Source organism: Fusarium keratoplasticum, chromosome 12 (assembly GCF_025433545.1).
Source record: "Fusarium keratoplasticum isolate Fu6.1 chromosome 12, whole genome shotgun sequence".
Lineage (NCBI taxonomy): Eukaryota > Fungi > Ascomycota > Sordariomycetes > Hypocreales > Nectriaceae > Fusarium > Fusarium keratoplasticum.
Window position 1 is genome coordinate 1817452 of NC_070540.1, and position 13576 is coordinate 1831027.

The 13576-nt window shown below is 50.6% G+C and overlaps 5 protein-coding genes across 5 annotated transcripts; 2 read left to right on the forward strand and 3 right to left on the reverse strand.

Annotated features, from left to right (window-relative positions):
* Positions 1–191: 191 nt before the first annotated feature.
* Positions 192–782, reverse strand: NCS57_01420500 (N-acetyltransferase domain-containing protein; the record flags this gene model as incomplete). The annotated part of the gene is made up of 1 exon (XM_053063816.1): positions 192–782. The coding sequence occupies one exon, from the start codon at positions 780–782 to the stop codon at positions 192–194; it is 591 nt and encodes a 196-aa protein (XP_052907149.1).
* Positions 783–1076: 294 nt separating this feature from the next.
* NCS57_01420600 (uncharacterized protein) lies at positions 1077–2386 on the reverse strand (the record flags this gene model as incomplete). Its single annotated transcript, XM_053063817.1, has 4 exons — positions 1077–1613; positions 1669–1855; positions 1908–2117; positions 2172–2386. The coding sequence occupies 4 exons, from the start codon at positions 2384–2386 to the stop codon at positions 1077–1079; spliced, it is 1149 nt and encodes a 382-aa protein (XP_052907150.1).
* A 3317-nt stretch (positions 2387–5703) lies between these two features.
* On the forward strand, positions 5704–8171 carry NCS57_01420700 (Tyrosinase; the record flags this gene model as incomplete). The annotated part of the gene is made up of 6 exons (XM_053063818.1): positions 5704–5911; positions 5961–6118; positions 6179–6284; positions 6346–6524; positions 6585–6985; positions 7037–8171. 6 exons carry the CDS (start codon positions 5704–5706, stop codon positions 8169–8171), a joined length of 2187 nt encoding a protein of 728 aa, XP_052907151.1.
* Positions 8172–9737: 1566 nt separating this feature from the next.
* Positions 9738–10710, forward strand: NCS57_01420800 (uncharacterized protein; the record flags this gene model as incomplete). Its single annotated transcript, XM_053063819.1, has 2 exons — positions 9738–10168; positions 10227–10710. Exons 1-2 carry the CDS (start codon positions 9834–9836, stop codon positions 10708–10710), a joined length of 819 nt encoding a protein of 272 aa, XP_052907152.1. The 5' UTR covers positions 9738–9833.
* Positions 10711–10950: 240 nt separating this feature from the next.
* NCS57_01420900 (uncharacterized protein) lies at positions 10951–12169 on the reverse strand (the record flags this gene model as incomplete). Its single annotated transcript, XM_053063820.1, has 5 exons — positions 10951–11283; positions 11343–11387; positions 11444–11593; positions 11644–12015; positions 12062–12169. The coding sequence occupies 5 exons, from the start codon at positions 12167–12169 to the stop codon at positions 10951–10953; spliced, it is 1008 nt and encodes a 335-aa protein (XP_052907153.1).
* Positions 12170–13576: the final 1407 nt, after the last annotated feature.

A 13576-nucleotide genomic window follows, 5' to 3' on the forward strand; every position in this document is an offset into this window, starting at 1 on the left:
GGGAGTGAGCGATTTGACTTTCTTTACACCGTTGCAATATGTTTGGCACCTGTGACCTGTCAAAACTTCTGACGGCTTTCAAGGCTCATCACAGGCCCACAGGGTATATATGTCCAGATTGGGCCAGTTGCAGAAGATAAGCACATACAAGATGAAATTAAGGGTCTCATTCAGCCATGATAGATCCAGGGTTAGCTGTTTTTGCCCTCAGAAACACCATTGGGCTCCCGGTCCGCCACCTGCGGCCGCTTCCAAGTGAGCTGCAACACCCTCAGTGGCTTCTCCCACACAATCTTCTCTTCATCCAGCTCGACCACAAATCCAGCCTTCTTGTACAGATAGACTGCCGTGTCTTGAGTACCACTCGTATAGAGAGTGGCCTTGTCAAACCCGTTGCTCTCGATAAACTCCATAGCGGCGGCCAAGAGTTTCTTTCCGATCCCCAGACCACGGACTCGCTCATCCACAATGAATCCACGTATCTGCGCTGCCCCTGTAGTCTTCAAACTTTCTGAGTCGACAAGAAGAGTCCCTACGATGCGTTGGGTGAAGACGCCAGGGCTCGTTTGTGGTGGAGGCGTTTCAACGGCTGCCCAGACTTGATTGCGGGGGTTTTTCTCGAGTCGCTCGATGATTTCGGCAAAGTCTTTGGCGAGTGATGTTTCAAAGGCGAGACCCCAGTGGACAGATGGATGGTAGAAGGCTATATGCATCTCGAGGCACCTGGCGAGGAAACCGGGGCGGTATCCCGGTTCGATGGTGATGGTGGGGGCGCTGGCCATGGTTGACGATAGGGTTTAATGGATAGGGTCAATTGACAATCACAATAGCCAGGCTAAGAGATAACTATGAGGTTTATATAGCCTACACCAGCCCGGTATCATTGGGGTTTGAAGATGCTCTTGTGAGTCATTTCTTGGCACGCCTTGTCAATGGCAAGTTGACATGTGGGGTCGGCAGCCTCACGTGGGGTTGTCCAGTGCTATTATCATTGCCAGTATCTATCGCATGGATATGCATGTTTGTATAGTTCGATTATTATTATTACGTTATATGAGGCTATCCTATCTTCTTGATCAAGGTCCCGAATCAGTGCTTGTCATGGAAGGATCACGACTGGTCTCTTGAATCCGAATGACCTGCCTGGGATGCCCAGTATCCGAGGTCAGTGGCAGCTCGTCCTCAACCCTCTCCGATCCTCGTCCTCTTCCTCCATCTCGTCTAACTTTATATGTCTTCGTATCGGCCTCCACCTTGACTTCAATATCCGTTCGTCGATGAATGCCAGATCCAGGACCAGCTCGGCTGATAGGGCCTCCGGCCTCTTCGTCAGAATCCCCAGCAACCACCTTGGACCTATTCGTCATTTGAACGCCATTTCCGTGAGCCCAAGGGTTGTTTCCCGTTCGGTTGTTGCTGGGATCATGTCCGCTCGCGCCGTGGTTGGAATGTGACATTGAGGGATAGTATTCATCGGCGTTTTCACCGCGGGCGAGACGAGTGATGAGCGAAGCCATTGACATTTCAATGTTGAGCTTGACCATGTATGCGACGGGGTGGAATTGGATGTAGACGACTTGGTTCGGCAGTGACATGAGTCCGATGAGCATGCCCTGTAGGTAGACATTAGCAGGTGTGCGACTAGTACAAACAACATTGGCCACTTACATCCATGGCAATGGAAACAATCATGAGCTTCGCGTTAAAGCCGACGAGAGGCTCGTACTTCTTTAGACGATGTTGCTGGAGAAGGCGCTTCTTAACAGTTCGGAGGAAGTACCAGTTGAGTCCGGCGTCAACCAGCAGGATGAGGACTTTGGAGATTCGGTCCCAGTACTCATTAATACGAACAATGCTGCAACAATCAGCATCATAGCCAAGTAGTTGTCTTCAAGCGATATACGTACAGTTGACTTGCTGGAGGAACCGTGTGTGCAGGTATCCAGATACAAAAGACGGCGATGTTGATGCAAGTGATAATGAAGGCCGTGCCCCATTTGAGTTTAAAGATTGTAGATCGATGCTCGGCGATGATGGAGATTCGGTTGACGATGATCTGCAAGAGCAGCTGGACCTCAAAGACCCAGAAGAACAAGATGAAAAAGAGGACCGGTACGCTAGAAAATTGTTAGTCCGTCATTAGGGATGGTCGAGGGTGTACAGGATCTTACGTTGGAGATATTATACCATCCAGAAAGATCCAACCGATGATGGCAATGATAAGATTGGCGGCGATTTCTCCCCAGAGCATGTAGATGTAGGCACTTCGCAGTGGATTGCGATTTCGTCGTGTTTGCTTGATGGCTTCCCAGACCGTCAACAAGCCGAAGCCAAGCGTAAAGCCGGCTGCCAGGGAGGCGATCTTGATGTCACTGGTGGAAGCCATGGTGCAATGATCAACGTCTCCTCACAAAATGAATGAATGAAAGAGAAGAAGCCCCAAAAGGATAAAACTCAAGGACATGGCACTGAAATCGGGCAGACCACGTTTATAACCACGTTTTTGACACGCCGGAAGACCCGCCAAGACTGTGGTTTGCCACATGGCGGAGCAGCACCAGGAACGGTCTGGCGCCGGGGAGAAAACTCTACACATCTTGAATCAGGTTCAAAGCCCCCTTACGCTATGGCATCTCAATCGGTGCGACGATTGCCAATCTAGTTCCCAAGGCCGTTACTATTACGGATATTAGTACCTTGGCGTGAGGAGGTGTGGTTTGAGGTTGGTGTGGATGGATGGGTAATGCCATTGCGGAGGGCCACATGGCAATGCAGAAACGTTTGATCGACGTTATTCCTGCAAGGTCAATGATCTGCACATGGTCAGGGGCAAGCAAGGGGAAAGAATCTGGACTCAAAAACTGGGAACTTCCCATTGTGTTGGGACGGATATGCTTTCTCTTCTCGGGCAATGCCGTGCTCGGCGGGCCGAGACTAACTATTATCGGGCCTTTTCCCCTTCTTTGCGGCGGCGTTCCGCACCAAATTTCTTGCGCTTTGACAGCGAGCTAGTGAATCACGGGGTGGACGCCTCCTCCGTGATGTTGAGTCAGTCAACGTCGCGGATGATCCAATACGATACCTTGACAGCACCTCTGTACTTAAGCGAGCCGAGGTAGCGAGCAACGACCCCGAGGTCATGATCAAGGTGGCTGAATCAGTCATTTCAAGGATTTCGAAGATTGCGTTGAGGTATGTGTGCATTGCCTGTCAATGCGAACTCGTGGAGAGACAAGAGCTGAGAGAAACAATCAAAGAGGTTCCTGTGACTAATGTGGTCTAAAGGCTACCCATTTGAAGTGTACTGGGCTCCATATTCCAGCAATTGTCCAGTGAGTAGACATGATCTGCAATAAGGTCCAGCCATTCACGGCTCTAACCGATGAAGCCGTCCTAGGGATAGGCGAGGACCGCCTTTGTAGATTATTTTGGAGGCCAACTTCGAATACTTCTTAGATTATCTAATTATTTCCATATTCTACATCTGACCCACAGTCTATATTCTATTCATTCCTGTCGCGGGGCAGGTCTTTCACACCGAACACGCTGGAGTCACCTATCTATCAAGATACTGGCTGATAGCTCCGGTGTTTCCACTGCTACATCGCCAATCTTAGCCCTGCCATTCCTATGCCGCCTATGCTCACCCCAGCACAAGCAGATTCCGTGGCGCTTGTTAGCTTTCCCAAGCTAGTACTTGAAACGGGCCTATAACATAAGTAGGGGCCTTTCTGACCCCTATTAGATCCTGATTAGGCGGTCGGACGACCACCAAGTGATCACCTGTCGCACCATTCTCAAAGCTGTGTTCCAGGATAGTGGCCTAGTGCTTTACTGGCCGCAACATACACACTCGCCTGGCAACCTCACCAACACTACTGAAATTCTTCCCTCATATGGGAACTCTTGGACACCGCTGATCATGTTCTCCCAGTGACATGTTCTTCAGGGAACTACAACAGGCACAAACAAACAATAAATATATCACCCGACGCCGGATAACCCAAAATCAAAGATAGCTATTAACACCAGTTTGTGTTAGGACTTGGGACGCAGTCCTCGACACCTAAGTACTGAGTTGTTTACCAGCGAAGTTGATTTCAACTCGCTGACGAGTGATGAGACTGCAATCTGTCCAATCCAACATGTTTCCACGATTCTTATCTTGACACTAAGACAGAGAATCCAAGTGAGGTGGAGGTGCGTTCTTACAGGTGACGGATCAGCTTCCGTGGCCTGTTTTCCGGTCTCCTCGTCTGCCTTGAGACATGCAAATATGCGTACACAGTGCTTCCTGGCACCCAGGATTCGGCGTGGGGGCTTGTCAGCCATCAGGACGGTATAGATGCAAATCCACCACACTGAGAGAAAGAGGCGTACATTGTGCCTCAGGGATGAGCCGTTACTGTTAGTACAAAGCCGCGTCTGCTGTGTGCATCACCGGCTCGCGATTCTACAGGGCCCGTTGTGGCTTTGAGACATTTGACTCATCGGCGCGCCGATCACTTGGTCAGCCCCGACATTTTCCCAACATATTTGCATGGACAAGCACGCGTCAATAGTGGTGAAGAAATAAAGGCACTTTTTTGTACTTGGAGCACACTGAATATCGGAAGAGACGCGAGATCAAACGGTCTGAGCATTGTTGCACTCCACGCAGACAACAAGCTCTCCAATCTTTCATTGGGCTGCCTGCATCTGTAGATTATTTCTGCATCTGGCCACAGTTAAAAGACCCTTGGCCAGCCGAAGGGAAGGTCAAAGACCCTCCATACCCGGCCGAGACTGGTAAGATCTGTCAGATCGCCGTCATGGCCCGCCATTTAAGATGTTAAGGCTGCGGCTTTTCTCTCTTTCAGAGCATCTCAGTCAGCCACTCAGCCGCCACAGCGCTTCCAAATAGCCTAGACCAGAGACTAATGCTTGAAATATTGGTGATTGCTGCGGCACGGCACGGGAAGTCCTGCAATTCACCCTCTGACGAGACATCACATGCGTGTTTCGATTGGCGTTTGTCTTGAGCATTCATCAGCATTACCCCGCAGTTGCTTCTCCTCTTGGCTCAACAGAACTTACTAGGAGCTACGGCTCTCAAGAGCTCTTCCATACCTTCGGCTTGCCTATCCAGGTGCAGCAGTATTGGTTCATGGGGCCCTGCCCACCATAGCCAACCCCATGGCCAGTTGATAGCCAGGATCAATATTTATAGATCTATAGCTCCTCGCAAATATGTTCAGACGATACGGCAGGGCTGGAGTGCTCAGATATCACACAAGTAGGCTGACACTGGACCGCGGTCTAGATCGCAGACTGGTGGTGGCAGTTCTGAGACACACGGCCGTATCACAGGTGACAGTTATGAGAGCTGGCCTCCGCTGCCATTCAGTCCGCGACGTGGTATCTGCCAAGAAAAGCCATCCGTCACATTATGTACTTGTCTTCAGCCTCCAAGCAGACGCCTTGAACATCACCAATGGGCAGGCTGCGTGCTGTTCACTAGTGTCGCCACAGTCTCTTTTCCTAGCTAAACAATGGCACACCTGAACTTTGAGGCACATCAGAGCTGATGTTCTTCATATTGCTGAGGGGAGGAAACCCTATAAGAGAAACGCTGTCCCCCTGCTGTGCTTGAGAGTCTACCAAACTCAGCTGCAATTATCCTCCTGCAATTTTTAGTTCAAGGCATCCCTCAGTATTCTCAAGATGCCGCCCTTCAACCCTCCCCAGCCTGGTCCAAATGAGCCCTATGTTGTCAAAGGTATTGACGTCAAGCCTGGACAGAAGCCCGGCATCCGCCAAGAACTGCGAGAGTTCAAGAAGAATGAGGACGCGTGGAACCTCTACCTGCTTGGTCTCTGGCAGTTCGAACTAGTTCCTCAGGACAGGCTGCTGTCGTACTTCCAGATCGCGGGTAAGAACTCTTTGTGTTCCAGGCATATATGGCAGCTGACAGTGTCTAGGCATTCATGGTCTGCCATACAAGGGATGGCCCGAAAATGATCCCGAACTCCTCAAACTGGAGAGGCAAAGGACTAGAGAGGATGGGTTCGGAGGATTCTGCACCCACTCCTCTATTCTATTCCTTACCTGGCATCGACCCTACTTGGCCCTTTTTGAGGTAAGTATTTTGTATTTTGTACCCCTAATGGGGTAGTCAATTTCTAATAAGTTGCTTTAGTCTGTCCTCCGGGATGCCATGATGCATGTGGCGAAGCAGTTCACCGCGGAAGAAGGCCAAGAAAAGTACGTGGCCGCTGCTGAGGCATTCCGGATGCCATTTTGGGGTCGGTACTCTTTCGGGCACCGTTCAAACTGAAGGTATTCGACTAACACCATTATTACCAGATTGGGCTCGTCCAGACCTCCCAGTGTTTCCCGCCGAGGCTTCCAGCTCCAAGGTCGTTCAAGTCAAGATGCCAGATAGCCTGAGGAAGGAGTACAACTTCCCGGCGGGCAAACTCGTCGAAATCCCCAACCCCTTATATTCATACAAGTTTCAACCCGGCACGCAGGAGAATATCAAGGTGAGCCACGGAACCATGTCAAACACATTTGGATCAACTTGACATTTGGACCCTACGTAGGTCGACAGGTTGTCAACAACGACTCGCTATCATCAACGCGGCAAATCCGAGGAGGAAGAGTCAGCGGTGAGCAAGCGAGATCTCCTCATCGAGTCCATCACGCCATATACCAAAGGGGTCGACGACGGATTGAGAATGGAGGTCAACCTTCGCGAGCGAGTGGTTTACCTTCTCCAATCCTACGAGCTTTTCGAGCAGGTAAGTCTGAACAAGGTCCCCCCTGGGGTTGTGCAGCCGGGCAAGGGACAAGACGAGACCGTGAGGAAAGGCCGCGGCTTCGGAAGTTTCGAAGATGTCCACAACACCGTCCATGTTCTCAGCGGCGGTACTGGCGACAGATCTGGCCATATGGGAAGAACCTCCTACTCAGCTTTTGACCCCATCTTCTGGCTCCATCACACGTAAGTTCCATGTGATACACCTCAAGGGCTACGAGACTGATGTTTACAAAGGAACATCGACCGCCTTCTCGCTATCTGGCAGGGCCTGCGTGAGAATCCTGACAAAGAAGACGCCTGGGTCACAAACCAGATAGCAGGGGATGGAAACTGGGCCGTACCCACGGGGGGCAAAGAGGGGAACCAAACACCACTCTTGCCATTCTACAGGACGGCAGACAAGGCCGTTCCTGGCCCGGATAAGTTTTGGAAATCCAGCCAGGTCCGGGATACGGCAACGTTTGGCTACGCGTACCCAGAAACCCAGCACTGGGATTTTGCTGATCTTGCCCTTTATCGCGAAAGCATTAAGGACCAACTTCGTTCCCTCTATCCATCCGGGTCACTGGCAAACATGGTCGTGGCCACGAGGGGAGGAAATGAGAAGCCAGATGTCACGCTCAGGGAGCGCGCCACGAGGCTCAGGCAGGTCCAAAAAGTCGACGCACCCAATACCGCATTGACTGCCCTGTCTCTCGCTCATGCGGCGAAGCCCGCCGTTGCAAAAGAGCTGCAGTCGATTCTCACGGACCTAGAGGTTCCCAAGGTCACCATCCCCAAAGAGCGCTCAGTGGCAGACTTAGTCAAGGGCCAAACTTACCTAGAGTGGCTCGTCAACATCAAGGCGGTAAAGCACGCCCTCGCGGGCCAGTACGGGGTCCACGTCTTCCTTGGCGATGTGCCGGAGGAGGAACCGACTACTCTTTACGTCGTGTCGCCGTATCATGTCGGAACCTTTTCTCCCTTTGGCCAGGATGAAGAGACTTCGTGCGGCAAGTGCAAGGAGGACCAGGCCGCCGGTCTTGAGATCAGTGGTCAGATCCCTCTTACCATTGCTCTAGCTGAGCGCTACTTTGCCGGCCAGCTACCCAGTCTTGAAGAAGAGGATGTCAGGGATTATCTTACGAAAAACCTCCACTGGGAAGTCGTTGACCAAAACGGTCAGAGACTCAGGCGCCGTCGAGATGACCTCGCGGGCCTGCTTGTTGGTGTTGTCAGCAATGAAGTCACGCTTCCTGACACTGAGAATGGGTTCCCCAGCTACTCCGAGTACATCAAGGTGTATCCCGAAATCACTACCAACAGGGAAGGAAACGGCCGTGGAGAAGGAACAGGAGTTACAGAGGGGCAGGAGAAATTCTGTTGTTAGAGTGGGCGAGTTGTGGGGGCTGAAGCCGCTTAACCGGCATGAGCAGAAGGATCGAGGTCGGGAACCTTGATCTTTGGCCTGACTCTTAGTCACAGTTCAACCTGTGATAGTTTCATTTCTTTCCCTAGTAGGACCTTAATTGATTCGGCCTCTAGCAGGCGTCAACGAAGTTATATGAGCTGCTTAGGCCTTAATGTTCAACATTGTGATGACGTCATGTTTTGGTGCTGAGAGAAAAGCCTCACTGCAACTACAGTGAAAGTTGAATCAATATCGTAGACGACAAAAGTGAAATACCGTGATATATACCGATGCAGTTAATCCATTAACTATATGGTTCAACAGCCGACAACCGTAATGTTTCCTACCGTTGCCAATAAAGACCCCCAGGCGTGCTATTTCGCCATAGACAGAACAGGTACGGCACGCCGGTCCACACAATCCTTCGTTTAGAAGCTTATGACATAGAACCACATATTAAACAGACAGTTGGAAAATACCAGAAGTGCTATAACGACGGTTTTAGGGTAGACAAGTCAGCGCCGATGTTGTCTATTCCTTTCACAACGCCTGTACCTCCAGGGTAGCGAGACTTTCCGCATTCGTGTATTTCAGCAAGAAAAGCTGAGAGATCCAGCCATGGTAAACGTAAGCTGATACTGTTGCGCAGCTGGTGCATGAGAAATCCAATTGGTGGATGATCTAACATGATATACCGGGAATCGACACTCTGTGTGACGACGAGACAAACACCACACCAGAGATCTCAGCATACTGAACTGAGAATTGTAATGCAATCCCTGATAGCCATGAAGCCCACTCATCAAGTAATTGCCGGTATTGCTAATATTCAGAGGGAGTAAGTCAATCACACCAACCTTTGAGGTGACCGAAATCCCACTTACGGGCGAGGATACAATGCAAGACGAATTTCAGGATGGCTCGGCATCGCAACGTATCGCCCTGCAAGCCAAGCGGAGTGGACCGTGACGCAACATGGGTCTCAGCCCAGTGAACCGACGTGCGCCCTCCTGCTCAGCCCTGTTCTGTTAGAGCCCTATCTCACTCCACCAGCATCTTAGTACTGGACTGTTACTGTATTATCACACATGCAAGGTTGCAGAGGAGACTAACCGTAGCTGGTTTAGATTCCCGCCCAGGACAGCAAGGAGATTGGGACAGTCCATGGCACAGCGCGCGATACCACCCATTTTAGGTGCCGAAGGGAACCAAGGCTTTGAACCCTGCACAATCGAGGCACTTTTGGCGCACTGACGTGTAACTTGTGCCGCTGGTTGGTCAGGCATCATTGAATTTGCGGAGTGGTTGACCATTGAAGCTCGGCGCAGCACTCTCGCACGGGCAACTGCAAGGTTGATCGTCCGTATTATTTAGGGAGTCTCCGTACTTTGGCTGGTAATCAGAGCATGAATTGCTTTCTGATTGGGTGCAGAGTCGGAAATACCCAAGTCTCACTGCATCAAGCTGAGACGAATGATTCTGTACCAGGAAAATGACCAACACGTACGACATACAAGGGTGAAAAGGCCCATATTACTTTGCCGATCGACTCCCACTTCCCGCCCATTCAAGTTTTGTCCTTTTCAAGTTGATCCTCCCAGACGCTTGCCCCCAGCGTCCTCGTTTATCTGCTTCCTTCGGATGGGCTCATTGGAATCTCCGGCTACCCGCTATATAAATCCGCCGCCGTATCGCGACTCGGTGATGGCATCGACACGAGACGCCGAGGGTCTCCAGGTGGACTACGATCGGGAGGCAGCTAGTGCTCCGGAGGCGTACAACCAGCATCAGTACACAGCGGTCGCGGCAAAGGATGAACCGTACAATGCTGGAAGCCAAGCAGCGACGCAACAGCAAAAGATTCCCTTTGGCTTGAGCGCACTAAGCTTTGGTTTACTTGTCGCGCTCGTTACGGCTGTTATTGTCGGAGGAGCAGTTGGAGGGGGTTTGGGAGGAGCTCTGGCAAACTGCAAAAGGTGAGCATCGGTCCTCGTCTCACTTGGAGGACATCATACTGAGACCTATCTCTTGCAGCTCGGATAGTTCAGACAATTCAGAGGCTCCGACCCCGACCGAAACAAGTGAATGCAGCCAGTCAAACAGCACCGAAGACGCCGTTGGCATCAATTATGCTCCCTTACCGGCCGCTCAAGTCGCCAACCTCACATTGAACTGCCCCAAGAACGGGGCCAACGGGACAGTGAGGACGACCAACGGATATCGATTCAGCACGTACTGCGGAGTGAATGCGCCCGACACTGGAGACGGAAACATCAATGACATTGTGTCCATCTGGGCCTACTACTTTGAGGACTGCATGGGCGCATGTGCGGAAATGACGAAGAACAACGACACCATTTGCGACAGCGTGTTCTACAGGATAGGAATGAACGGATCGACGACACAATATGGTAACTGCTGGCTGAAGAGTGGCAAGTTGAAGGGGGGTGATGGTAGTTGGACTGATTACGAGTCTGGCCGCGTCTATGCCGAGATGGATGACGATGACGATGACTGAGAAGAGAGGGCAGGAATTTGACGTATCTGACGATAGTTGGCGCCTGGATTGGGTTGGACTGGGTTGGAGACAACTTAGGTGGATGCTGATAGCGATGGGCATGGTGTGCGTTAAGGTCTTCCGAAGACACCATGATAATGAGGGGGCGCTTAGGACATCGAAATTCTAACACCAGGCTTGTAGATATTAATATACCCAGATACGGACACTACCCACTTCAGCAGGTAATCCAAATCACCCCTACGATCCCCTACGAGCTCTCAGTTCAATACCGCCTTGGGATGCTCTCTGAGAGACTCGTTGCCACCAGTGTTGCTTGTTGCCATTAGAAGATGTGTTCTCGCCGTTGCCGACCGCTGATGGTGCGTTCGAAGCAGTGCTACCCGCGGACGATACGGTGGTGTCGTTATCATCCTCAGGATCGACAAGAGTCGATTCCTCACGCTTTACGACGTGGATATACCCACCGAACGCGAAAGCGGTACAAATAACAGTGAGAATAGCCCAAATCCAGACTTGGGACGGTGAAGATAGGTATTTGTTCTCCATAAAGAATGGCATCGCGAATACGGCCTAAAGTCTCGTTGGTTAGTTCTCAAGACGACACTACGTGTAAAGATAGGTCTTCGTACCGCGAATGTGGCAGCTGGGAGAAACACAAGGGTCATGATGGCAATCTGCACGGGACATTGATGTTAGTGAGCAATATTGTGTGGCTCTGTGAGGAACTGACCGTCTTCATGGCGATGCTGTCTCTCTTCATACTCCTAGACAGCATGTGAGAAGCCATTGATAGTCTTTGCGAGATCCGGTTCTCTTGCTGAGAAGCGTTGAGGATAGCCTGCAACGTCTTGTCGTTGATGGCTTGGATTTGATTGAAGAGCTACAAGGGAAAGTCAGCCCGGCGGACGAAGAAGTAAGCTGTTGACTTACCAGGGCCAAGATGTTCTGCACTTTTCGCTCCGCTTCATCCGAGGAGCAACAAATGATTTTTAGATGTGACGCCAATTGCTCGATTTTTTGTAGCTCCCGGTCTGTTGGTGAAAATTCTTCCTCCTCTTCCTCTTCCTCTTCTTGGTCCTCCTGCTTTCCATCTTCCTCTTTATGCCTCTGTTTTGGCCTCGATTTGTACGTCATCTCCTTACGGCGTCTGCGAAGATCAGAGAGGACCAGGTCGACACGTTGGAGCTCGGTCTTGTAACGGTGGAGGTGGGCAGCCATGGTGTGGAGAGCGGCATTGAGAGCTTTGCTGGTGCTGAGAAACCCTTCTGTCTCGTTTGCAATCTCCTTTTGAATCGTTATTTCCTGCAAGATATTAGTTCAGTGACCCAAAACACCAAGATATACGTACATGGCTGATCAGTTCGGCGTCCAAGTAAAAGAAAACGTTATCCCACCCTCGTAGTATGAAGGCAATGTAAACGAGAAGCACAAAGCATGGACTGCCGTCTAGGTCCATGCTGGATCTTCGCTCGAGACCGCTCTGGATCTGGGTAAGGGGTGCTTGGAGAATTTTCCCCCTTGTATTGTCGAAGTCCACGACAAAGATGCGCAATCTCCTGGTCTCGGAGTCACGCTTTATATAAACCCCAATCGTATACCTGGCAATAACCGCGTTTTGGCCCTGGAGATGAACATTACTGGATGGGTGCATCTGCGCTTCGGGCTGTATTATAATCATGTCTCTCGGCACAACTAGAACTCTACAAGGGAGTAGACACCAATAATCCCACTCGTGGCTGGACTGGCGTCGGAAAACCGTTCCGCGAAAAAATATCCGGCGAGAGAGAGATGCAAGAAACGCACTCGGTATGTGGTACACTAACGCGAGATGCCTGAGGACTGCGGGGCTAACCCGAAGCAGTTGTCGTTCTTCTTCAGGGAGTTGTTTTTCGTCTTCCTCGTTCCGTAGAAGCTGTGATATGAAGCTAACAAGGGGGTGGTTAGTGGCAAGATCTTTGGTGAAATGAAATTCAAAGGGACTTGCAAAAGTTCAAAAGTATTCGCGTTTCCCTCCTACTAATCAATTAGAAACCCATGTTCCTTTAGGTAGGTACCTCCGCCGGGAGACACAGGTAATCTACCTACCATTGATGGGTCTAGGTTCATCGCCTCTTCGTCATCGAGGAATGAATGTTGAACATCTAGATCCCATTAGTGAAACAAGCGCAAAAAAGTTAAGATTGGGCCACAAATTTCCTACGTAAATTTGTGTCGTTTTCTTAGCGGTGATCAGTTGGAGGCATGTACGATGCCATAAATACCGGGTTTCAACTTCCGCAATGAGTTCTTTAGTCCATTGATCAAAATCACTTAATTGTTAGCAATATGTAACTATTAACGTGAGCATAGAGAAACAGGGCCACATTTGCTCACAGATCAATGTCGAAACGTACGGGGTCGGCAGTCCAGTAGTCATCATCGTGAGATTGAGTGCGGACTGGCGCCCCAATGGTTGATTGAGACATCCCTGTACTCATTTCGACAGGAGTAGGTCGATTGATAGAGGAAGAGAATAGTTAGGGGATTTCAGGCTCTTTAAAGATATTGAGAAGTTATAGTTTGAGTGAGGGTAACACGGCTGGGGCTAGGTCGCGATACGTGGCGTGGGCTGAAAGCCTTAAACTATGCCAAACTTGTAATAAACAAGGCGCGTGACGGCGCCACAGTGGAGGTGACGATTCGCCCAGTTGCTTACGACTCTGGGGCGGTAGGTTTGGGTTACCGCGAGGCTGATTTTCCTTCCCATGGGCGCCTAGCCATCGGTGTCTGTTACAAGCCACAATCGGGGAGCACCCCAACCAAGTCCTAGGAATAGGGTGTGAATAGAAATTGCTGGGAAATTTCGGGATTCTCTGTGTCTACG